The sequence below is a fragment of the Dendrobium catenatum genome, unplaced genomic scaffold, assembly GCF_001605985.2.
Source record: "Dendrobium catenatum unplaced genomic scaffold, ASM160598v2 fragScaff_scaffold_1125, whole genome shotgun sequence".
Lineage (NCBI taxonomy): Eukaryota > Viridiplantae > Streptophyta > Magnoliopsida > Asparagales > Orchidaceae > Dendrobium > Dendrobium catenatum.
In genome coordinates, this window is record NW_021319587.1 from 877,635 (window position 1) to 904,261 (window position 26,627).

The 26,627-nt window shown below is 32.6% G+C and overlaps 1 protein-coding gene across 1 annotated transcript; it reads right to left on the bottom strand.

The window, feature by feature from the left end:
* Positions 1-5,724: 5,724 nt before the first annotated feature.
* On the bottom strand, positions 5,725-26,596 carry LOC110095577 (mitochondrial proton/calcium exchanger protein). Its single transcript, XM_020821177.2, has 16 exons — positions 26,424-26,596; positions 26,168-26,265; positions 20,225-20,879; positions 19,820-20,132; positions 19,491-19,637; positions 19,306-19,394; positions 19,128-19,220; positions 15,469-15,595; positions 15,013-15,077; positions 14,734-14,905; positions 13,733-13,930; positions 13,578-13,625; positions 13,212-13,358; positions 12,871-12,953; positions 6,325-6,440; positions 5,725-6,083 (listed from the first exon to the last, which is right to left on the bottom strand). The coding sequence occupies exons 3-16, from the start codon at positions 20,815-20,817 to the stop codon at positions 6,001-6,003; spliced, it is 2,274 nt and encodes a 757-aa protein (XP_020676836.1). The 5' UTR covers positions 20,818-20,879; positions 26,168-26,265; positions 26,424-26,596; the 3' UTR covers positions 5,725-6,000.
* Between the last annotated feature and the right edge of the window lie 31 nt (positions 26,597-26,627).

Sequence of the window (26,627 nt, forward strand, 5' to 3'; positions counted from 1 at the left end):
TTACAATTAGAAGCACATATTTGTTGAATTTTAGATTGGCGACATCATTTATGTTAAAGTCAACCCTATGAAAGATGTCAGTACATTTGGGAAACTCAGCAAGCTCATTCAATGGTATATTGGACCTTTTGAGATTATTGAGCACATCAGTAGTTCTACTTACAGCTAATTATTACCAGATTATATGTCTGATATACGCAATGTATTGCATGTATCTGTTTTGAGGAAGTGGGTGTCTGATTCTGGAAAGAGATTATCTACTAAGGATTTTAAGGTTTGTCCAAATCTAAAATATAGGAAAGAACCTGAAAGGATTTTGGCATATTATGTGAGAAATTACGAAGCAAATAAATTCCTATGGTTAAAGTACAATGGAAGCATATAACTTCTAGAGAGGCTACATGGGAGAAGGAATATGATATGAGGCAGTTGTATCCAGATTTATTTTGACTCATTCTACTTTATAAATGTCGAGTATGATATTTTTGTAAGGTGGGTAGATTGTAAACACCTAAATTTTCTTATAAGGATTTTTGACATAGAATAATTAGTATTTATTTTTAGAGTCATAATAAGTCCAAATCAAAAACCTTATTCGTCAGAATATTTATAATATTGTGTTTTAACTTTTCTAATTTTTTTCATAATTTTTGGGCATTGTCAAAATTTCTTAAAAAATCAGCACATATCAGTTCACGTGTGGTTTTTGTGACCATCAGGTGTCCGTTTTGCAAACTAATTTCACCAAAATGTTCTAAATGAAAATTGCTAATTTATGAATATTTTTTTTTGTAATTTTAAAAATCTCTAAAAGAATTTCTATAAATTTTCTATTAAAAAATAATAATAATAATATTATTATATAATAAATAATATTAAAAAAAGAAAATATCTATTCCCACTTTAGTAAAATCCCTATTTAGATATTTTGCCAATGTTAATAGAGAACAAAAGCTGGTAAGAGAGGAGTTAAGGGAAAATGATCAGAGGAGAGAGCGAGGAAATTTTTTGATTTTGGAGATCTTAAAGCCGTTTTTATTCGTCGGCTCAGTTGAGAAACTTGTCCGTCTCGAAGTGAGATACATTATGCCCATCTTAGTTTTAAAAAACATATAAATTTTAGTGAATATTTCAATTAAAATTTTGTAATTGTTAGTGAAAAAAAATTGGTATATCTTTGCACCGGTAAAACTTTCACCGTTTTAATTTTGTATGTTATAAAAATTATGATTATGTACATTTTAAAAATTTCTAAAAATTTTACACCTTGTGCTTTAAAATTTGCATATTTTTTATTGAATAGAAAATTATCTGGATATTGAAAAATAGTATTGTAGTACAATAAAAGTTTTAAAAAATTATTTTACACAACTCTGGTAATTTGGTAATTTTCTGAAAATGTGTACTTTTGCCTAGTTGAATTTTCTGTTGTCCACTGTTACACAACACTGTAAAATTTTGATACATGCTTAATTAATATTTAATTATTATAATGTGATGATATTTGTGCATATATGATTAAATTATATATGTTGGGAGTCATTAGAGGCTATAATCCTTTGAGATTATATCTTTGTCAGGAAATTGCTAGGCATTATAAGGGACTAGAATCCTTTGAGATTCTATCTGAGATAGGAATATATGATAGATACTGGTGTTATAAGCACAAACAAAAAGGAAGTCATAAGGGGTTAGAATCCTTTGAGGTTCTGTCTGGGTCCGAGAAATGCGATATGAACTACTATGTGATATGAATTTCAATTTATTTATTTGTTCAACACTGTTATTTAAATAAGAGAATAACTATTATGCATTTATTAAATTTCTCAGTTTAGTGATTTATTTAATTTGCATTTAACTGCTTTTAAATATTCAACAAAATATTTGATAAAAAAATATTTAAAATTTTAAATTGGTTTGTGTGGTTTGCTGAATTGTTATAACTCACTATAATTTTGCTTTTGATTTTCAGGATCTAGGAAGGGGAAAGAGTTTGTGGACTAGTAGTTAAAGATCAAATTTGAGATCATAGGAATTTTGCTATTTTGATTTTTTATACAGTCATTACAAGTTAAATTTTTTAGTTAGGTAGCTTTTGCATGTAGCCATGAACTGTAGTGTAGATATTTATTTTGATGAAAAGAAAAAAATTTTGTGGATGAATTTAATTTTTATTATTTGGACATTTTAGTAGCTATGTAGTCGGGTAGTTTATTTCAATGAATATTGGAAGAAAATGTTGAAATAATTTTAAAACTAGATCTTGAGATTTTCCTGTCATAGCTCAATGCGATAGGACCTATCCTGGTCGGGTTGGGTTGTGACAGATATATTGTGAACATACTCGATATAATTGTTTTTAGAATGCTTGTTAAGGCTCATTTGTTAAATTAACGAACATGTGAAAATAGAGCGCATTTATAGCTTGATAATGCTTGTTTGTTTAAAGCTCAATAAGCACGAAACAAATCGAACATGAACAAAAATGAACCAAATATGAACACCAATTAATTTAAACAAACCAAGCTTGAACAAAAACAAAAAAGCTCTAATTGAGCTCATACCAAACTTGAACAAGTTGATAATAAACGAACTTAAACATGAACACACATATACCAGGCTCAGCTCGATTCGTTTGCAGCCCTAGCTATAAGCACATTCTATTATATTGATGTGCATGGGGAGTTATAAGGATGAATTCTATTACTTGTTATTCTGAGATATGAGGTATATGTTTATTTACTTCATTGCAATAAAATTTAAGTTTTCTTTTTGCAAGTATTGTTTTGTTTAATGCATTTATTATCTTGAAATACTTTTACAATTCAACTACCTATTGTAATAAATAAATCATTTGGAAATTCAAATCGGTTTAAATGTGGACTGTTGAGCTGTGTTATCTTATAGCTATTTTGCTTTCTATTTTTAGGAACTTATAGGGGGAAAGGCCAGTTAAGTGGCAATATTTTTAGGATCTGATGTGTCTATAAAGGTATTTATTTCTTTTAATTTTTGTACAATAATGACTATTTTTCATTATTATGTTATGTACTGTAGTTGTATACACACTTTGATGAGAAAATGAAAATTTTGTGGATGAGATTAATTGCAGTGCTGGATATTAATTTTTAGTAGCTTTGTGGTATGTTGTTTATTTTAAAGATTATATTGGAAGAAAATTTGAAAACAATTCAAAACTTCAATCTTAGGGTTTACCTGTTGCAAGCCAAAGTGACGTGACATGTTCAGTCAGCTGGTTTTATCGGATTGGATTGTGAAATTATGTCCTTTCAAAAGTATGGGCAGTTTATGATTAGAGGTTTCTTTGCTAGAAATAGCAAACAAAACTTTGAAAGCTATATTTGTCAAGTGGAGGATCATAGCAAGAGAAGGGAGAATGACTTGGTGTGTAGTGAGAAAGCACTTATTGTGTTCTTAATTTCTCTTTTTGTCTCCTTAATATTAGTAGGGTTTCTTTTGCATATATTATACTTAATTCTCTATTAATACAGCCATTAAGAACTCATTAAATTAACTAGCCTTCTATGACCAAACCTAATCATCTATTAAATGTAAGTATTTCTAAAATTTTAATTTAGTAAATGATTATACTATAAAAATATGAATTTTACAATCCAATCTACCCATTTCAAAATGAGAGTTAAAATTAGTAAATTATGGCCAATAACATACAATATGATATGATCATTAGATGTATCAATTTATTGAATTAATCTGATTCATTCACCTCATTATGATTTAAAATTCATTCAATTTTCATTATATGATTATTACTATACAATTTGATTAATCATGACTTCAAATTTTTTTGCTTATATGACTCAACTATTTGATGAAATTAGTTTTTATTTTATTTTATTTTAAATATAAGTATATCTTAGTCATTTTAACTTCATCAATATTTTTAATATAATAATTTATGACTCAAAACAAATAGTAAATAAACTAATTTTCATTGAAGTTTAAATATTGGAATAGTAAATTTGATGCCTTTGAGCTTATTTAATCATTAGCTCCAATTTTAGTCTTAATAATTTTTAGTGTGCTTTATTTTTAATTCTATAGAGCTATTGTTCAAGAAATCTAATTTACACCAGCACAAATCTTAAATAAATTCATTAGCCTCAACAAAATTATATTTTAAGATCATTAAAATTATAGTTGATATTTAAACTTATACAATTAACATGTTCGTCAGTGTCATTATAACATGTGATAATAATTTAATCAACATAACAAAAAAGAATAAGGCTTCATTTGGGGCAGGTTTCTTATTATTTTATGAATCAATTTATTTTTGCACAAATTTTTTGAATTATAAATTTCTGTACTAAGAAGTTGCTTCATGAAGCAGTAATATATATATATCAACTAGAGTTGGAAAAGCAAAAGACAACTAGTAACTATCTCTTGCAAGCTTAGGTTTCATTTGGGATGACTTTCTTACTAATTTTTAAAGCAGAGTTTTAGTAAAAAAAATTTCTTAAATTAAAATTTTTTATACTAATAAGTTATTTTAGAAAGCAGCTGGAAAACCATCCCAAACGAAGCCTTAATTTACAAGTCATTTTTAAATCCATAAAATCTTGGATATGATTTGAACCAAATTGATTTAAATTTTCAATTTGGGTGGTTGTGGATCTCATATTCTATTAAGACATAATTATTCATACATGATATCACATATTGCTCTACCAAAAAAAGAAGAAATCAATGATTCCAAAGTATTACTCATTCTTAAATTTTGATTATCTCAAATTTTTTGCATTAATTCTCAAAATAAAGTAACATTGATTATTTACATATTACACTTATTAAGATTAAAAAATTAAATGTATCTTAAATAAAATTTAGGAGATTTACATACATGCCACGTTATATCATGGTATTTACATATTGAATACCCAAAAATTTAAATGAGAATTTGATTGAAAACAGAACACAAAGGAGAAGAAAGATTCTTGTAGGGATAAAGACTTTGTTGTATTGAACAACAATATCATGTATTCAATTTAGTGCCCGTCATCACCAAATCATCATTAATTTGGACATACTAACCATTTTATCTTTTCTTTGAATGAAAATTAGTGGAGAGAAGCTTCTGCTGAAAATATTTTGGTGTTTTTAAGATCAATAACATTTTGATCCTGTATTAACTTAATGTGATTGATCCTAAAAAGTCCAAAATGCTTGGATTAAAAACTTCAGTCTACTAATTTTCAGCCAAAGAAATAATAATATTGATAGTAAGATCAAATTGATACTTAAGCTTCATTTGGGAAGCTCTATATTCTGTGCAGACATCAAACGCTGTTTGAAAATCAATCAGAATGCGACACGTCGCCCTATGCTCAATACCGTGGATCGGTACTACAGGTCGGTACCGCTGATGTGGCGCATTCTAGTTGATTTCCGGACAACATTCTGCGTCTGATCTAGCCTAGAATAATTTCTCCATTTGGGAAAGCTTTCTTACTGCTTTCTAAAATAATTTTTTAGTAAAAAAACTTTTATACTAAAAATCTATTTTAAAAAACAATAAGAAAACTATCTCAAATGAAGCCTTAAACATTACCTGTAACCCAACAATTCTAGACCCCGAGCGACCCCTATGCTTTGTTAGCCAAAGATGGGTCAAGAAAAAAATGAATAAAAAGAAAGATTTATCACTCAAAGATTTGATAGCCCTAAATAAAACAAATATTCATTTATAACTGCTTTGAAGTGTTGATAATACTTCTAAAAAAAATTGTACTTATTACACAAAAATGATAAGATGATATAAAATTTAAGAACGAGACTATACATAACTATCCAAGAAAAGCTTATAGTTCTGAAAGCTACCGGAAAAAAAAAAAATCTCCGGATGGGAATACACGAAGTCTAATTTAGGGATTTGAGTAAATACTTTCTGATAGCCTGACAGCAAAAATAAAAATTTGCAACTTCGCATAAAGTTTCACAAATATTGGAGAAATTTTAACGGCTCTCAGTTTCATCTCCATTGCTCACATCCACTTGTGAGCCTAACCTGATGATATCTTCAACAAGAATTTTACCATCTGAAATGACCAATTCAATAAAAATCAAATTTTCGAAATTATGATGTTATTTGGGACAGCTTTTTTACTGCTACATAAAGTAGCTTTCTAGTATAATTTTTTTTAATTTTAATACTAAAAAGCTGCTTTCAGAATCAGTAAGAAAACTGTTCCAAACGAAGCCTATGTTTGAAGTTTTAAGGAGAGGAGGAGAAATTACAAGCAAAATCGTGAAAGGTAGTTATGAGATTTGAAATTATACCTGTGTCTTTTGAAAGATTGGTGATCAGCTCTTGCACACCTTCTTTGTTTAAGGTGTCCTTCAAATACATGGCAGCAGCTGCTACTTCTTCTGGCGTCACTTTGCCATCGCGATCCCTGAGTGCAGAAGCAAATATTACACTAGGAAGCAAATTCTTATAAAAACATTCATCTATATTAATTTCAAAATTTCAATTAAAATCAAAATTCTAAATTCTAAATTTAAATCCACTTTTGCAATCACATTTAAATTTGCAAGTCTTTAACCATAATCAGTTCTTTTCAATTTGTTGTTGTCACACAGCAGTCAATAAGTTCAGTTGATTGATTAGATCAGATTGAAGTATGAAGTGATTTACATGAGGCTCAGATTTCGTTTGGGACAATTTTTTTATTACTTTCTAGAGTCAACTTTTTGATACAAATATTTTCACATCAACAATTTTTTGAATTTAAAAGTTGCTTTAGAAATTAATAAGAAAGTTATTCCAAAATCGCCTATGATGTAAAGAAAAGTTAAGTTCAAGTTGGACAGTGGAATGCCTGACTATGACTTCGTTTGGGACGGCTTTTTTATTGCTTCATAAAAAAGCTTTTTAATTAAAAAATTGAAAACTTTGTATTAAAAAACTGCTTTAAGAAACAATAAGAAAGCCGTCCCAAACAAAGCCTATGCCTCAGTCACTGATTAACCAATAAGCTATTAACTGTATAATATAATTCAAAGGTGGAATGGTAAGAACCCAGGTCATCATTTAAGGGGGCCACCCTCTCAGACGCTTTAGACATGTCCTCACAAAAAGGGAACAGAGGATGAAGTACAAATTGCTAGAAAGATTAGAAGACCAATATATTTCAGCTTTCTTATGTTCCTCAAACAATAAGAAGGTAGTTGAGGTGCAGCCGCAGAGCAATTATTGTCACAATATAAAAAGATTAGTATATTCATGGTGTATAAGGTAAAAAAAACTTGCTATTCATTAATTTATCATCGTTAGGGCTAGAATCAACTTTTTTAATAAATTGTATGAATTTAAGAATTGCAAAAGGCTAATAGGATTATATTTAATGCAATTAATGCAACTGCTATTTATTTTCCTAAAAAAGAAAATCTACTATTTTTTTCTCCAACGTTGTTTCTCTCCAAGTAAAAAAGCAAATACCGAGTTTATCTTGCCGCTGTTTCTTCTCTGATGGCAATTTCTACTCCAAGTAAGAAGGTTTTATTTATCTTGCCGTTGAGCTCATCAATCCTTCTCCTGGGATCCCGTAGTTACTTCACTCATAGTGCTTTTCAAGAGATAATGGAGAAGCCAATTTTTTGACCGAGAAGCCAAGCTCGAGTTTGTTGTGACTTGGGCTCGACTCAACTGGTTCACACGCTTACCACAATCTCTCCAATGGATTTGGAGATGCCATTGAGATAAAGAAGATAAAAAAAGGCTTAGATATCTACAGATTCTTGTTGTGAGCCACAACTTGATAGCTTCATTGCGTCAAACCCAAGGAAAGGTTCGGATTAGGTGGAGACCCAAGCTAGCGGTTTCATCTTTGGTTCCCACTTCTTCTCCAGCATCGATAGGAAAGAAACTAGAAGAGGAATCTGAAATTAATAGCTACCAATAATCGCATGTCTTCAGAGAAGCTTAGCAAATTTGCTCTGAGTATGGAGGAGAGTTTAGATAGACTTAGAAGAGGGTGCCAATACAGAGACTGACAAAAAAAGTAGATGATGGCTCGAAGGTAGCCAATGTCTATATGGCAGATATTAGGCAAACATATCATAAATGAACAGATATTAAATGAATTCCCATGTGGTTATCATATAAACAAATAGTTTGATAGGTCTAAATAGACAAATAATTCAATAAATTTTGGTTTAGTATTTAACTAGTTGATAAAAATTAAACAAAACAATAGTCTGGCTAATTAAAAAAGACATTAAAGTCTTGAGGAGAAGAATGATTTCTAAAAAGTAATGATTGAAATGAAGACGTGAGAGTTGCAAATTCTGACGGGGTGATAATGTGTTGGGAAGATGTATCAAGAGGTAAAACAAACATATCAACTGTAAGTTGAGAAGGAAAAAATGTGCTCACTTCAAATTATTATGGAGCTCATGTTGGATACCTACGTAGGCGTGTTGGAGAAGATGTATCAAGGGCTAAGATAGAGTGCTCATATATCATGTTCACCAACACGTCAGCTGCAAGCGAAGAAGAAAAAGATTTGTTTCCCTCCAAAGGCTCGCATTCTCAATATGATCCCAACATCGTGCTCACATATACACAAATCACGCGACCTCAAGAGACAAAAGTGTGGGGATTGAAGGCAAAAGTATAAAATAATATGTGAAAACTAAGCATAAAAGGGATAGAAAGTAACCTAATTAATGATGAAGGAGAAAAAGCAACTCTCTATAATGATGATTCATGTATCCACCAAGTGAGATGAGTGAATGAGAATTTTGAATTCATAAATTATAATCTAAATGATTTAGACTACTTGCTTATATTGAATTGGGAGTGAGAGGGACTTGTGAGGATCTTAGTTTGATATTAGTATGTTATTTATTATTTCATATTTTTTATTAATACAACAATTTAAAAGCTTACGCCTCGCCACAGAAACAGATACGCCTCAATACCCATAGCGCAATTCCAAACCTTGGTTGGAACTAGCACTAAAATTGAATACTTGATAATGATACATTCTAACTGTGAAATGATGTGGATAAAAAAAAAAATGACTGAAGGGTTTGGCTTTCATGTTACTTGGTTTATCGTTTTTAAATGTGATAATTAATTATTCATATTGCTATTCACCATATTTTTCACAAAATAAAAAAATATATTATAGAGAAGGCTAAGGAGTTTGATCATGGACGGATGTAGGAAAATAAACTAGACCATGAAACTAAAATTAGAATATGAACCTGAAATATAGGTATCCTTACAGAAAAATTTAAAGAAATAATAATATTATGATTCATAGGAAAATAAATATTCTATGCAATTAGGAAACAAATAGTTGGAGAAAAGGTTAAGGAGATTGATAGTTTTGGATTTAAACTATGATATTTTGGTAAGAATCGTACTAGAAATGATGTAGGTGTAATTATAAATAAGAATTTAAAGGATAATGTCGTAAAAATTAATAAAATTGGAGATAATGTTATAGCTTTAAAGATTATTGTTGATGCTAAGATTATTAATATTATAAGTGCTTGTGCTTCTCAAAGAGGTTTGAATATGGGTTCAAAATTAAAATTTTAAAAAATGACTTAGAAGAATTAATAAAAAGGATACATCTTGAAGAAAAAAATATATAAGGGGAGATTTAAATGGACATGTTGCTAGAGAGGTAGATTTTAAAAGATTTCATGGTGGTTATGGGCATGGAGCAACTAATGAAGCTGATAAGACCATATTAGATATTTCTTTATCTTATGATTTTGTAATGGCTAATATCTTATTTAAGAAACAAGATGAACATCCCATTACTTATAAGAATGGATATGGTAAAACTTAAATTGATTATTTTCTTATAAGAAAAATAAATCGATTAAATTGCAAAAATTGTAAATTTATTTCAAGTGAAAGTTTATGTACCCAACATGACTTATTATTTTTGGACTTTAAGAAGAATGGACAGAAAATAAAATTATATTAAAACGTTGTTCTAGGATTACATGGGGACATTTAATAAATTTGAGAGTAAAATATTAGATCTTAAGATTTTGCATGTGCATGAGGAAGCAAATGTTATGTGGGAAAAAATAGCTAAAAATATTAAGAATGTTGCAAAAGATGTGCTTGGAGTATCAAAGGAAAAAACTATTAATAGTAAAAATAGTTGATGGTGGAATCAAAATGTGTAAGAAAAGATAAAAAATAAGAATATTTTTATAAAAATTAATTTATATGTAAAAATTCTAATAATTGGAAAAGATATAAAAAAACCCGTAAGGAGTCTAAGAAAATAATATATGATGCAAAGATTTTAATTTTTAATGATTTATATAATATATTATATACTAAGGAGGGTGAAAGATATATGTATAAGTTCAAAAAAAAAAGTATAAGTTCAAAAAAAAAGTATAAGTTCAAAAAAAAAGTATAAGTTCGTCAAACAAAGAGATAATAGTAAGGATTTAGTTCAAGTATAGTATATTAAGGATGAAGATAAAAAAGATATTTTTATTAGAAGAGAATATTCAACAAAGGTGGATGAGATATTTTTATAAACAATTCAAGGCGAAGATTATGAAAATGCGATTGACTTTAGTGACCTTAGTACCCTAAATGAAAATAAACATTTTAATTTTTATCAGCGTATTAGTAAAATCGAAAGTAGAGAGGCTTTAGAGAATGAAGTGTGAAAATGCTGTAGGATCTGATGATATTCCCATAGAGGTGTGAAAATGCTTAGGAGATGAAGGAATTTCTTAGCTTACTAAACTTTTTAATATTATTTTGAAGACTAAAAGATGCTAGATGAGTGGAGAATGAGTGTGTTGATTCGTATTTTTAAGAATAAAGGTAATGCATAAGATTGTATGAATTATAGAGGAATTAAGTTAATGTGTCATACTTCAAAACTATGGGAGAGAATTATGGAGCATAGGTTGTGGTGTGATATTAATGTTTCTCAAAATCAATTTGGATTCATGTCAGGTAAGTTTAATACATTTATTAAGAGGTTTGATAGAGAAGTAAATAGAGAATAAGAAGGATCTACATATGATATTTATTGATTTAGAGAAAGCATATGATAAAGTTCCAAAAGAAGTGCTATGGAGAGTTATAAAAAAAAGGGTTAATAATGCTTATATTCAAGTCATTAAGATATGTATGCAAGAGCACTTGTGTTTAGATATAAGGTGGTTTGACCAAGTATTTTCCTATTTTAGTTGAATTACATCAATGATAAGCCATAAGCCCATAGCATTTTGCTTTAGTCATGAATGTTCTCACTAGACATTTGCAAGAGGTTGTACCCTGGTATATGTTTTTTGCTGATAATATTCTTTTTGTTGATAAGACTAGATAGGGAGTTGAAGTAAACTTGAATTATAGAGGTCAACTTTCGAGTCTAAAGACTTTCAATTAAAATAGATGGGGATTATGATTTTGGGTGATTAAGTCATTAATAAGAGTACATGCTTTAGATATCTTGGGTCTATTGTTCAGAGTGATGGTGAAATAGATGGGGATATTATTAGTAGAATTCAAGTTGGATGGTTGAAGTGAAAGAATGCATCGGGCTTGTTGTGTGATAGAAAAGCCCCCCTCAAACTTAAGGGAAAATTCTATAAAATGGTGGTTAAACCTGTAATGTTTTATGGCGCAGAATGTTGGCCATTAAAAGAGAAGCATAATATTAAGTTAAGTGTTGCAGAGATGAGGGATGTTCAGGTGGATCATGGATGAGTGACTTTACTCTTAGAGATAGAATACGAAATGAGCATATACATGAAAAGGTTGGAGTAGCTCCAATGGAAGATAAAATTAGAGAGAGTCGGCTTAGATGGTTTGGTCAAATAAAACGGCAACCTTTCGATGACCCGTTTAGGAAAGTAGATGTATTAGATTTGACTTATGTTAAGAAAGATAGAGGTAGACTTAAAAATATTTAGTTAGAAAATATTATAAATGCCCTATCTTTATTGGATTTAAATGAAAATTTAACTTTTAACAAGTCACAATGGAGAAAAAGGATTCATGTGGCTAACCCCACATAGTAGGATAAAGGCTTGATGTTATTGTTGTTGTAATAAAACATATTGTAGAAGATTGTCATTTTATGAGAAATACAATTATGTCTAAATGAATCATCACTCCTATCTCTAATGAAGAACAATTAGCAAATATTTTTTACAAAAGCTCTAGGACCACTTCAATTCTCTAATATTTCAAACGCGAATTAAGGGCTTGCTAAAGATGAAGAATTTGGACGTGCGACTGACGATCAAAATAAGAAGAGAGGGCCGGTGAAGGCAGTGACATCAATAGTTTTGTTGTGATTAAAGTGCAAGTAGCGGTGCCCTGGATTCCGTTTAGACTATAAAGAGAGTAATACCAATAAGAATAGTTCTTGTGATTGAAGTGGTGATTGGAATGCACATGAAGGTGGCCTGGTAGAAATGGGTGGTAATGGGCCGGTGATGGGTTTTTCTCTTGTTTGGCTATGAATGTAAGTTTGGCAGAGGGTTAAGTATTTTAAGGATTTAGATGGACTTCGATTAAAAAAGATAAAATCAATAAAATAATCAACAACATCAAATAAAGCATTTGAAGGTTGAATAAATAAATAAAAAATAGAATATAGATTCATCAATATTTAATGTCTCATATGCCACATATCTAATGCACCGAGTTTCAATTGACATGCATATATATATATATATATATATATTTGTGTGAGAGAGAGACAAAAAGTATTACTCCTTATTGCTACCCTATATCTATCCCATATCATGGATGGCCATTTATATTATCAAATCTTGAGACAGGAAATCTAAGAGAACTAAGAAATTTTTAATAACCTGTCAAGTAGAATCCATCGATCTCCAATTTTGGCATCAACATCATCAATCTCCATTTCAAGTTTTTGAAGCATAGCATCGACCTGAAAGTTTTGCAAAACAGAAGTTAGGTGGGAGGGATTCAAGAAAGTAATAAAAAACTTTGAATTATAAACAGCTAAACAATGCTTATGGTGCTGCTAATAATTCTTAATTAAACATAGGGAACAGCTTGCAAGGGTGACATCATGGTAGAAATAAATGAAACTTGGCATGTGCATGTCAAAGAATAAATGTAGGTAGGAGAAAAACTATAAAATCACCAAAAGAAAATTGTGGGTAAAAAAGTGCAGGTTTCTTACCCTGTCAATAAGCGCTGATGAAACCTTGTCCCCTGCAGCAATTTCAGCTGCATGATCACTCATTTCCCTAGCAGCTTTGTAAGCTTTCTTAGCCTCTTCCTCACCCTCTGTCCCCTCTTTCTCAAGCATGGTATTGTATAATTCTATCTGCATTATCAAGTCCATATGAAAGAATGACTTCAAGTGAGAGCACATTTCAATTGTATTAGATAGTCTTAGAGGAAAGTTTTCGCTGAAAGCAGTTATGCCCAGTTTGTGTGGATTTTGTCATGAAAGTGTACATTTTAAACTTAGTAAAGCCATAAAGTAGATACAACATTTTCCCAATGGCAAATGCCATTATAATTATATGAAATGCTAGAATACCTCTTTATTAACTAGTTGAAGGAATTCCTGGCGCTCCCTACTAACCGACTGCAAGAGACATAAAATAGTAATTTGTTAACTCTAAATCAGTAACAATCAAGATATAACATTATTGAAGAGCTCAATTAGATCAAATGATAAGTAGGACACCATACAGAGGCAGAAGCTAGAACAGCCAATGCACGGCTGATATTGCACAGCTGCTCCCTTTTCTCCATTGTTTTCTCTTCTGCAAGCTGCTGTGCTTCACGCAAGGTAGGTCCTGTCATCTCCTTTAAAGCCAAATCTTCATCATGGATAACAGATTCCTCCTTCTTAGTTTTCTCCTCTTTCTCTTTAAGTTTCTCTTCCTCCTGGAAAATAAAAATAAAAATTCAATGATTTGTCAGGTTTCCAACCACATGTACATTATGATGGGAAACATACATTATCGAGGGAAACACAAACAAACTACAAAGAAACATGCATGCCAATCAATCTCTGAAAGAACGAAAGATTTTCCTAGCCATAAGACAACCTAGATCATTTTTTAAAATTTTTTAGATTCATGAGTTTTCATATTTATTCAATTCTAATAATGTCCGAACAGTTTAACTTGTTCAAGCACATTGCACCACAGGTTATTTAATGCCCGACAAACAATAAAATTGCATAGCAAATCAAATCGTAAACAGGAAAAAAGTAGTCAACCACGAACAAAATTTATGCAGTGATATATCATATAATATGCGTGAAACAATTTTGTGGTTTTATGATAACAAAAAAAAAAATCAAATAAAAGAAAATTTTGCGAGAAGAAGGATACAAAAAAGATAAAATAAGTGGCAGAGCCGTTTGAAGTTCCATATCTCGGACAAAGTTCATCCATATGAAGAAAACTGACTTGTAAATTACTGAAACAAAGTTGCAGTCCCAATAATACCATGCATAGGGTTCCTTGAGGTGGCTTACATTTAGTGAAATGCAACAAATGCCCTCAAAATAAGGAAAGCAGGTCTAGAAATTCAAAAATATCTTAATAGAAGCAGCCTGTTTGAAAATTTCACTAAGAATGAGAACAAATGCTTATATTAATCATAAGAATATATAACTTGCTCTCATTATATAACCAATAACTAAAAGAACCAAAAGTGCTTCAAAAACTTTAGGCATGTACCTTGATAAGTTCTTCTTGCATTTCAAGGAACTCCAACTTTCTCCTCCTCTCTGAAACAGAATCCTCGTATGGCAACACAGTGCCAACAGTGTCTACAACTTCATCGGGTAGAGATGAGAGTGTAGCCACAACAGCTTCCTCGGGTTTCAGCTTTCCAGATACAGTGAAAGCTCTAGCAAATGAGACCGTGTTAGAATTACAAAGTAATTTGTCAGAAACTAACAAGGCACTGAGGCAGCCTCATAGTATTTACATAAATGCTAAGTTGAATCAGGTTACCTAGAAAGTATAAGAAGAGACGAAGGTACTGAGTGATTAAGAGACAAATCCAACCAATCCCGCAGCTGAATTCAAACAAATAAAGAGGTAAGCATATTGCAATATTTACTTCTATAAATTGGTTAATATTATAATAGACTTCTGACAGCAGAAACTGAACTCTATTCTTTTGGAATTAAATAGCCGAAATTTTGATGATAAAAACATTTAAAGCAGCAAAGCAATTTTATAAGCATTATGAAGGTAGAAAAAATAATCAACTCAGTATTTAAAATAGACTACATTTTTAAATACAATCTAAAACTTTCTCTTTAACATCACATAATTTTTGTCACCGTAAACATATAGATTCTAAAATGTAAATTAGTCCAAAAAAATTCATCTTTGAAGTCAATTGAAGACATCAAAACCCTACTATAACATCAACTATCAGCCAATAATGAAAAGAGGCCATACCTGTTGGCGCATCTCCTCTTTGGAAAGCAACCCTAGATGGCCACGTTCACGACAAGCTTGACGAAGCTCGTCCTCTGAAAGGGACTCCACACCTTCTGCTTGAATCAATTTATCATCTTCCTTTATCCTGCATAAAAAAACAAGGGCAACCAATTGCTCCAAATTCTGTGCTAATTTTTATAACTTTAACACTCACATTTCTTAAAATCATAATTGTGTTAAAAAAAACATAATAAAAAACAAAGAACTTTACATGGCTATATCCACAACCAAAACGATAAATTTTTAGAAGCACGCAATGGACTTTAAAACTATAATCCCAGCATTAATTAATGGTTGGCACATATCAACCCTGCTGTACAGAATCGTAGTGAAACGTACAGCATAAAGGAAAAAATTTTGAATCGAGAGTTTAGACAAATAATTTCAGACAATGCAAAACTTCAATTTAGTATTAAAAAAAACTAGATTACTCAAAAATAAATGTACTTAAAAAACATGGCAAGCAATGTTCTGTTATTTATTTGAACCAAGGTGTTGATCAGAGGATGATGGTCCACTTGGCCCAAGTTGGACTTCATCGAAGCCAACTTGCAAATCCTTGAAATCAAGACAATACATGGCATGATAGCATGATCTGGGCACCAAAAAGTATGCATGCTCCAGTTCACATACTTGTGTTTACACCTTTTTCCATGCCAAATGCGCATACATCATTCAGTCGTTTCATGAGAAGGGTTATATTAATAGACTATATACAATTAACAAGCAATTTATGCTCCAAGGCACCAAACCGGTTAAACCAGTTGTTTTTTTAAGAAATACCCGGATGGTAGCATGCTCTCACCAAAATAGCACATTAACTGTTTGGCTTATGAAAGCCAGAGAGAGAGAGAGGAGTGCAGGGGGAAAGAATGACACTAGAGGAAGACTAGAGGAGAGCAGGAGGGAGGGAGGAGGGGGTAGGAATAATCCACCGATATAAGGAATAAGAATAAAGCTAGAGTGAACGAGAAAGATATCTAAAGAGAGTTTCAGAGGGGAAAGAGAGAACAATAATTATAACGTACTGTGTCACAATTGCATTCAACCAATACCAAGCAATGCCCAAGGAAGTCCAAGCAATGTCAAAATTTACCACATGAAAAATTATGAGACATCTAAAGGTTTGCTCAAAATGATGCGTTGTTCTGACCATGAGTCCTAAGAATTCCATAACCCAACAAGGATATAACAAGACACAGATACATACACACTCTTCAAACCCCACATCTAGCATCGACTAACCCAACACATTAACTCTAAAAAAGTGTTTTTTAACTTCCACAGTTTTGCAGCCATGAACATATATAATAAGTTATAAGACATCCAAATGAGACCACAGCACAGGAAAACAATGTTATTTTCCCCTTTTGTACGCCATCTTCTCATTTTCATCACATATCCAATCTTTTTCATATAGGGATTAAGTCTAGCGGAAGGAGAAGAATAGAAAGTAGAGAAATTCAACAGAAGTGAAGAATAAACCAAACAAAATGAAGAATTAAAAAAAATCCCTTTGGATCCCCATCCCCTGCCCTCCTCAGACAAAAACGAAAACAAAATGAAAGAAGTCATTGGGTGTTTTTGGCATCAGTTTCTATGCAGAGGCATGCAATAGATGGAGCCATTATGTTCAACATTGGAGCAGCTTACAGCCAAATCGCACTATCGGCAGATCAAACCTCACAAGTGGAGCTCAAGCAGGCGTGCAAATGCTTCCAGAGCATGGATGGGTCGTTTTTAATGCTCCATGAGGCCGTCGCACCCAAGCTAGCTACGCTCAGCAGTGCCACTATTGATCTATCGATCGACTGGTTGAGTGTGCGGGAACGCTTGAGCGGCTCATGCTCGTGCAGGCACAGGAGTGCTTTTTTGAGAGGTTATTGCAAATGCCATGCCCCACAGCATCTGCTCCAAGGTTGCACAGCAGGTTTTCCCCTTTCAACTAGTTTGAACTGTTACTTAAATTTCTTTGCCCGCTTATCATTCCTTATTTTGTTTTAGCGAGCTCATATCTCAGGTTGAAAGCAGCTCAGTTCTATGCAGAGGCATGCTATAGATGTTCTATAGAATTCCATGGGAAAGAAGAGATTGCAGAGGAAATAGCAAGGCTTAAGACTGGGATTAACGCTCTAACAGATGCCAAGAAATCTGTCAAAGGCATTGCTGCACCTCTTCTTGATGCAGTTTTCAGATTGGAGGGCCATTTGAACCAAAACTTGGAACGGGAAATTAAGGAGAATAATAGGGTGTATCTCATACGTGTTCCACCAGCCAACTTCTCTACATGCTGCTTCTCTTGTCGAACCTGTGCCTATGACTTAAGTTTTAGATGCTAGCAAGGAAAGGTTGTTTTCAAACCTCGTCCCTGATGATAGTACGAAGTCCTCGTCAAGGTATACATAAATGGTTAATGATATTATTCAAACGCAAGCTGGCGCATATTGGGTTGCTTTAGCATTTCCGGGTCAACTTGAACTCAACCCGGTTTTACAAATGGATTGGAATCTTAAACCCGAACCCGACCAGTATTGCAAACAGGTTGACCCAAATCATAATTTTTTTGGGTCGGGTCAGGGTCAAGTTTCGGGTCGGGTCAAATATTGACACCCCTACTAGCATGTCTGATCATGAATCTCCAAAACATTTATATGGAAGAGGATAGCAAAGATTCTGAATCTACAGAACCAGTGAACTGGATACCAATATATCACAAGTAGAATAGCAACGAGCATGTCATGGTTAATGTATCCAAGACCAACCAATATTGGTGGATAATTTAAGAAGTTCTTCAAGCTAGTCGTGAATAACAGTTTTGTATTGCTGAACTCGTTAAAATTTACAATGTTTTTAATAATTATGAACGCTTGTTTATGCAGATATTGCAACAAAGGAAAAAAGCATATGGATAACTTCAATGATTACCTAAAAGCAAGCTCAAAACAACAACAACAAAGCACCTGATAATAGAAAGAGGCATGAAACATTGATTATTGTAGTATATATCACCAAGTAAATGAATTATCCATTTCCATAGTCCAAAAGTATTTTTATTTTGTCTTTTATGAAGATGAAAATTTTCCTATTTAACAAAACCAAATTTGGAGACCAAATTTTCAAGGAAACTCCAATATATAAACTTCATAATCTAATATTTTCAAGGTAAATTTCTCTCATACTAATAAGAACATAAACCAAACTTAAAAGATGAATAGTTTTAGAAAGAAGCTCAGCATAGAAAAAGTTTTCTGCAGTATAATGGACCAATTAAAAATTTAAAAGCCTTCATCATTTCGAGTATAATCGATACATGCTTGAAATTCACCAAGTACCTAAAAATCCAAAAATGTACTTGATTTTTAAAATTACCAAGGTTTTGAAAAGCAGTAGTTCATAGGATTCAACACAGATCATAAAGAAAGGAAAATTCAAATAAAGGAAAAATGCCAAAGTGCAAAAGCACATCACCAACAATACAAAATATCACACTTCAAAAAATACAATCAACCTATGATACATAACATCAGAAGGTGACCATTTGAATGCATCATTTCAGAAAATACAAATAAAAGGAAGGGGGAAAGGTGGTAGGGGAAGGCAAAGAGTATTATTCTTACTGTTGCAGCTTCTTCCGAAGCATAAATCGTAAATATTTGTCCGTCCCAATATGTGTGATTCCCATGTATTTACACATATTGACCAACCTTGGCCTGAATGCAATAATGAACAAATACATTCAATAACATATAGTTAACTTGGAAGCAATGAATCACGAAAAACCAACACAAATTCAACCTGCTTATATTATCCAGAGTTAGCTCGTCATTGAAAAGTTTTGCAAAGTTCAAAATTTCCTCATTGGAAACACGAGCACCAGTCCTGACCTAATTTAATATAAGATGTCAGAAAATATTATTCCTTCATATTTCAAGAAGCAAGATTTAAGCCCATAAAGAACAATACTATGATTGATGACGTACCTTGTTCAAAAATTCATCAAGATCTTCCGCAGTCTGTTTTACTTCTCCACTACGTGTTCTTTGCACCTCATTTGCCATCTCTTTAACCGTGTCTTGCAAGAATTTGGCATACTCAATTCTGGCATTAAGCGTCCTTTTAAGTGCTTCCTGCAATTGAATGTAAGAATATAGAAATAATAAACGCCTGCAAATGGTTTTCACATTTCACATTATACATAGGCCAACAAGTTTTTTTGGTAAAAACAACTTAAACCAGATAAAAACAACTACACAAAGACTAAATAATTAGAAAGATCTAAAAAAATTGTAATGTGCATCCAAAAGTATACCTGTTCCTTCATCTTATCCTGAAAAGTGGATGGTAGCATGTTCGGAAATAACTTCAAGAACACTGGCAATAGAAATTCCATAAATGGAACTATTATAAAAACTGCAAAAGGCACCAGCCTGAAGATATCAGCAGTAGTGCGAGTCAATTGCTTCCTCTCTCTTCTAGAAAGGCTCTTTCCACCAGCAAGTTTCAACAGTAATCTTGAAGAAATCCTTATGTCCGCCCACAGTAGCTTGCAGCCAAGCCAATAGTGTTGCAATGTAGAAACAAATTCATCCTTCCAATGCCGAAACTTTATGGCCCAATCCTCCCTAGCGTAATGAAATTTGTCAAAGTCAGAGGCAAAACTTTAAGTTCTACATTTTTCCTACAATTAACAAATGGAAAACCAAAGAGTTGGCACCTGCTCATGGAAGCAACCGCTCTTAAAGCAGGACCTATCCCTAATAGTTTAGCCCATAACTTGCGAATAAATTGATAATTTTTCTGGGTTTCTTGCAGCTGCTTAGCTTTTGCTTTAGCTTTTGCAGTGCTCAGGCCTTCAACAGCCTGATCACACTCCTCTGGTGATGCCTCTTTATTCTGTTTTTTCTTCTGATCTTCATCATGCTCTTCACTGCCAATTTCAGGCTGCTTGGCAGTAGCAGTTGATGCTGTGCGGACATACTGTGACAACCCTCGTACCCCAAAGGGTAAAAAGATTTCTGATCTTCCCAGTTCGCTATTCAAGCCAGAAATACCAGATGGATGGCCTCTTAGAAATCTTGCAGATGAACAGCAAAAGAATTCTTCTCTGGCAGGGAAAAATATCCTCTGCCCTTCTCTGTGATCAACATCTATAACCTTCTGGCTAGACACATGATCAAGAAGCCTAGTCTTTGCATTATGAGCAGTTGAACCATGCTCGTAACTTGAAATACTAGAACTAGAACGAACAGCTACATTCAGTTGCTGCAGGAGGTGCTTCCTTCCTCTGGAAATTGCTGTCAATGCCATTAATGCTTTCTATTTGCTTCCTAAGATGGACAACTACAGTCATATCTTTCCGGGGTAAATCCCTAAACCAATCAAGTTATCTTATTCAGGACAAAAAAATGAAATGAAAAAAAAAGGACAAAGAAATGAAACAATATGAAGTTGATTACATCTGCTAATTGATTTAAAAATATATATTTTTAATCTAAATCTTGTACCTTATTTTACCCCTTAATACCAATGCATCTCATTGCTACTATTAACATTTTCCTCCATGATTCTCGTTTCCCCAGCACAAAAACCTCAACATTACCATTTCTAGAGGAATCATAAACAAGGACACTGTTGAAGACTGAAAATATTATGGGGTAGCTTGGTGGAAGTATTTACGTAGGACTTAGTGTAAATCTTGTCAAATGGTTAAAATATAATTTTAAATACAACATAATCTTAAACATTATTTCTCCTATGTTTTGCCTCAAATCCGTGATTTAGCAAATTCTAGCATTGGACGGATTTAACAAATCTGCAAGTTTCATGAACTACTCTAATTCTTTACACGTCGTTGCTCTTATCGATGCCTTCTCAAGCAAGCTCCCATTAAGACTTCCTCGCTTCTATGTCTTCAAGGGTTTTGGGGACAAGATTTGGAGAGAAAGACAAGTGTTTTGTATTTAATTAGATAAAATAATTACATAAGATATTTGAATTAAAAATTAATTTAATCTAAATAATGAATACAAATTAATTAAAATAAATTAATATTATTTAAGATTTATTTGATTAAATAGAATTTATTATGTTTATTAAATTTTATAAACTATTAATTAATGATTAATTAGAATATTAATATCAATTAGAATTGATAAAAAGCTATGTTGCACGGATACTCCTATTTACGAGGCGTGCTGTATCAGACACGTGTCAGATACGAATACTCCTCCGATACGGCACAGATACGTGACGGATACGACTTTGCCGTGTCCAATTAAAATATTATTTAAATTTGACTGGACATGCGTATCGGATACGCGTGTCCTATTAAAAAAAATGAAAAAAGAGGAGCCGCAACCCTATTCATTTCGGCTTTCCGCTCGATATCTATATTCATTTTTGCAGCTGAAATATTTTGACGAGCTAGCTTTTTTGTTTCCACACAGATGTTTGTCTTCTTCGTGGAGCGGTTCGATGACGCGAGCATAGAAGCGAACAGGATCATCCGTTGTCGACAAAGAGGCTTGACGACCCAAGCATTAAAGTCGACAGGATCATCCTTCGTCGACGGAGCGACTCGACCACGCAAACAGTGAAGGCGACGTGAGCAGTGAAGGTTTGTTTTCTTCGTTCTTCGTTCTCTTAATCATAGGTTTGATATCGAAACTCGATATTCTGTACCGCTCTGTACCATTCATTACCGCTTGTTACCGAGCGGTACTGGAACTCAGTACTGCTCGGTATCGAGTGGTACTGGAACTCAGTACCGCTTGATATCGGAACTCGGTACCGCTCGATACTGTAACTTGGTATTGCTCGGTACCGCTTGGTATAGCTCGATACCGCTTGGTATTGCTCGATACCGCTTGGTATTACTCGGTATAGAGGGGTACCGAATGGTACCAAGCAGCACCGATATGCTAAAACATGCTCGGTACCGCTCGATGTCTTTCCATAAAAATAACTTACGAACTTTAAAAATAAGCAGCACTTCATAATTGCTCGGTACCGCTCGGTCGAATCCTGTTAGGGGGTAGCGCCCCCTTGGACCCCCGGCAGAGTCACAATATATCTACACTTCCACTTAAATTTTTTCATGTTACAAATTCATATGGTTTAATTTGTATCGATCATTTGTAGGATAATGAGCTCTAGTTGAGTAGGAATTGGTTCTGATAATGGTCCATCAGAAACCAATATTAAAGATAATAAATCTCTATGGGGTTATGTTACAAAAATAGGTAAAACATCAGAAGGGGGAGGCAATATTGCATTTAAATGCAATTTTTGTAATGCGACATACAAAGGATTATATTATACATACAAAGGATTATATTATAGAGTGAAAGCTCATTTGTTGAAGATTTGTGGTCAAGGAATCAAAGTTTGCTCGAAAATAAGCTCATAAAAAATGGCTAAATTATAAAGAAAAATCAGTGAAGCTGAGCAAAGGAGTAAAAAAGAACTTCCAAAATATATTCCACTTCCAAGCACTCATGCTTCATATCCTTCATCATCTTTTTCAATTAAATATGATGACCATACTGTAAATAAAGGGCCTTTTTCGAATGGAGGGATTTGAACCAAAAAGAAGAAAATATGTTGTAGATAGTTCTTTGGAGAAAGCATTTAATTTACAAATGAAAGAACAACTAGATGGAGAAATAGCTAGAATGTTTTACTCAGTTGGACTTCCTTTTAACCTAGCAAGGAATCCACATTACAAGAATGCCTTTACATAGGCATGCAATAACAATCTTGCAGGATACGTGCCACCAGGATATAATGTTATTATAACGAAGTTGTTGCAAAGAAAGAGGGATAATATTGAGAAGTTGCTCGAGCCTACTAGAGAAGTTTGGAAGGAAAAAGGAGTTACTTTGGTTTGTGATGGGTGGACAGATCCACAAAGAAGACCACTTATCAACTTCATGGCTATAACGGAGAGCTATCCTATATTTATCAAAGATGTAAAATGTGAAGGACATTACAAGAATAAGTTCTTCATTTCTAATTTAATCAAAAAAGTTATCATGATGGTGGGGCCTTCAAACATCATTCAAGTCATTACTGATAATGCACCTATTTGTAGAGTTACAGATCTACTTGTAGAGCAAGCATATCCTCATATTTTTTGGACACTATGTATTGTGCATACGCTTAATCTTGCCTTGAAGAACATTTGTGCAGCTAAGAATACCGAGGCAAATGAAATCACCTATGATGAATGTCATTGGATCACAGTGATTGCTAGAGATGCAATTGTAATTAGAAATTTTATTATAAATCACTCCATGAGACTCTCTATGTTTAACGATTTTTCTAATTTGAAGATGCTTGCAGTTGCTGAAACTCGGTTTGCCTCAGTTATAGTGATGTTGAGAAGATGCAAAAAAAATAAAAAATGCTCTTCAAGCTATGGTGATCAGTGACAAATGATTATGTTATAGGGAAGATGTTGTTGGAAAGGCTATGTATGTAAAAGAGAAGTTTTTAGATGATTTATGATGAGATAAGATTGAATACATCATAAATTTCACAGACCTAATTTATAAGATGTTGAGAGTAACTGATACGGATAAGTCTTGTTTATATCTCATTTATGAGATGTGGGATTCAATGCTGGCCAAAGTAGAAGAAATTATATATAGACATGAGATGAAGGCATTTCATGAAAACTCAAGCTTCTGAGATGTTATTTATGTTATTCTAGAAGATATGTGGAGCAAAAGTAATACACCTTTACATTGCTTGGCTCACTCACTAAATCCCAGGTAAATTTCAACATTTTTTTCATTATGAATTCACAATTTGTTGTTTAGTAATTTCAACAGTTTTTTATTATTTCATTCTAATGTTATTTGAAGATATTCAATTAAAGAATGACTACAAAAGAATCCTCAAAGAGTTTCTCTACAAAAAAATTTAGAAATTTCAAATATGTTAAATACATGTTTGAAGCGTTATTTTCCAAATGAGAAGAAAAGAAGTGTCAATATTGAGCTTGCTAATTTTTTTTGTTATTTAGATGACTTTCAACTTTGGTGACCAAGAGTCATTGCGTGATAGGTGGAGAATTGAACCGAAAATGTGATGGATTATACATGGAGCTTCAACTCTACTTCAAACAATCGCCATAAAATTGCTTGATCAAGTTTCATCCTCATATTATTGTGAAAGAAATTGGAGCACATACTCATTCATCAAATCAATGAAGAGAAATAAAATTACTCTATAACGGGCTGAAGATTTAGTTTATGTGCATACAAACCTTCGACTTCTCTCAAGAAAAACTCCAACTTATATGGAAGGAGACAACGGGATGTGGGATGTTGCTGGAGATGGATTTGAATCACTTGAGGATATGGGAATATTAGACATTGCTAATCTTTCACTTGATGAGCCTGAATTGGAAGCTATGATATTTATTGAAGATGATATAGAAATTCAAAGACAAACCACTGAAGAAGCTAATCCTTTCATTCCTTCTATTGAATAGTTGAAACAGTTTCAATGAAACTTCATGTGTTGGACAATTTTTTGTTGTTGTACTAGACATTTAAATATTTAATGCTTACTTTTATTTTGATATTATAAGATACAATGCTATAAATAATATTATTTTTAATTTTTTTTGTCATTTCAAATATTACACTTTGATTATTTTCTTAATTTTTATGTTGATTTATATATTATAATGTCGTATTCGCGTCGTATCTGTATCCTGTATTTTTAAGAATTGACGTGTCCCGTATCCGTATAGTGTCGTATCCGTGTCTCCATATCCGTATCGGTGCAACATAGATAAAAAGTTTTATTAATTAAAATTATTAACATCCAATCAAACAAATTAGATATATAAGTATTAATTAAGCATTTCATTTAATCATAATAATTAATATTAGTTACTTAAAAATTTATAATCTTAGGCAAATTGATAATACGTTTTTTACTTGTGTAAATATAATATATAATTTAAATAGCTTAGTAAATCTCAAAGTAATCATTAGTTGACATGTTTAATTGCATAAAATATGATTTAATTAGTTTAATTAAAGTTAATATAAGAAGAGTAAATACAATAAGATGTCTCAATCATATAAAATTTTAAATCCTGAAATAAGTAGCCCAAAAACTTATTTAGATTAAACACCCATCATACTAAACAGTTTCTAGGATTTAACTCACATCAGATTTAATAAATATAGATACTAATTGCAGTAAACAGCCCCATGAATATCCTATTTTAGGCAGGAGTTAACCATAATTTTAGCTCAAATTCTGATAAACAGAATTTTTGGTGCTTCTAAATCCTATTATTTTGACATATTCCTTTTCAATCCATATGATGAAATGCATGATTTACTAATATTTGCACCATTTAGGATCATCAGAACATCAGACTACTTGCACCAACTAATTGGTTGATAGTGCCTCTGAGTTTACACTGGAGGCCCAAGGTTTGAATTCTTGTTTTACAAACAGAATATTAGATTATTTGGCATAATATAACCAAAAGCTGGAGGTCAACCAGACTTCAGATAATCATTTCTTCTTTGAAATCTTTCTATTTCCTAAGCATGTTAATAAAGATACCCCAAGCCTCAAGCATGAAGAAAAAGTTAAAAGTCAACCAGAAGAGAAATTGAAACCGAACCAGTCGAAAGCCGTTTCCTTGATCCCGCTGAGCTCAACTAAGGATTCGATTCGACAATCAATCCTCGAGACAAGTCTGATGCAGTCCAGAAAATCGAGCTGGAAACATTCAAGGTAGTTGAGCCCGTCAGTACTTCATTAACGGATCGGAAAACAACAGCAGACATAAGAGGAAAAAGTTATCGAGCAGGATTTAACCTAAATCCTGCCAAACATCACAAATGATATCCTTAAATTCCATTTCTCCTCCGTTTTACCTTAAATCCAGGATTTAGTAAATCCGAGCATTTGAGGGATTTAGCTTCAATCCGTCAGTATCACAATCTCCGCGTCTCCTTCACGCGCCGCTAGTCCCTTCGTCGCCTTCTGAAGCGAGCTCCCGGTGCGCCTTCCTGATTCTTTCTGGTCAAGCTTTAAGTGATCGGGTTCGGCGGGCGGGGGAATATGTGGTAGAAAGGCCG

Excerpts from the sequence above, each read along its gene's own strand:
- LOC110095577 (XM_020821177.2), bottom strand. The coding sequence starts at position 20,817 with ATGGCATTGACAGCAATTTCCAGAGGAAGGAAGCACCTCCTGCAGCAA. Across the intron at positions 15,596-19,127 it reads CTTCGGAAGAAGCTGCAACA|GATAAAGGAAGATGATAAAT; the intron begins GTAAGAATAATA and ends TTTTTTATGCAG. Across the intron at positions 13,626-13,732 it reads CTGTTCTAGCTTCTGCCTCT|TCGGTTAGTAGGGAGCGCCA; the intron begins GTATGGTGTCCT and ends TGTCTCTTGCAG.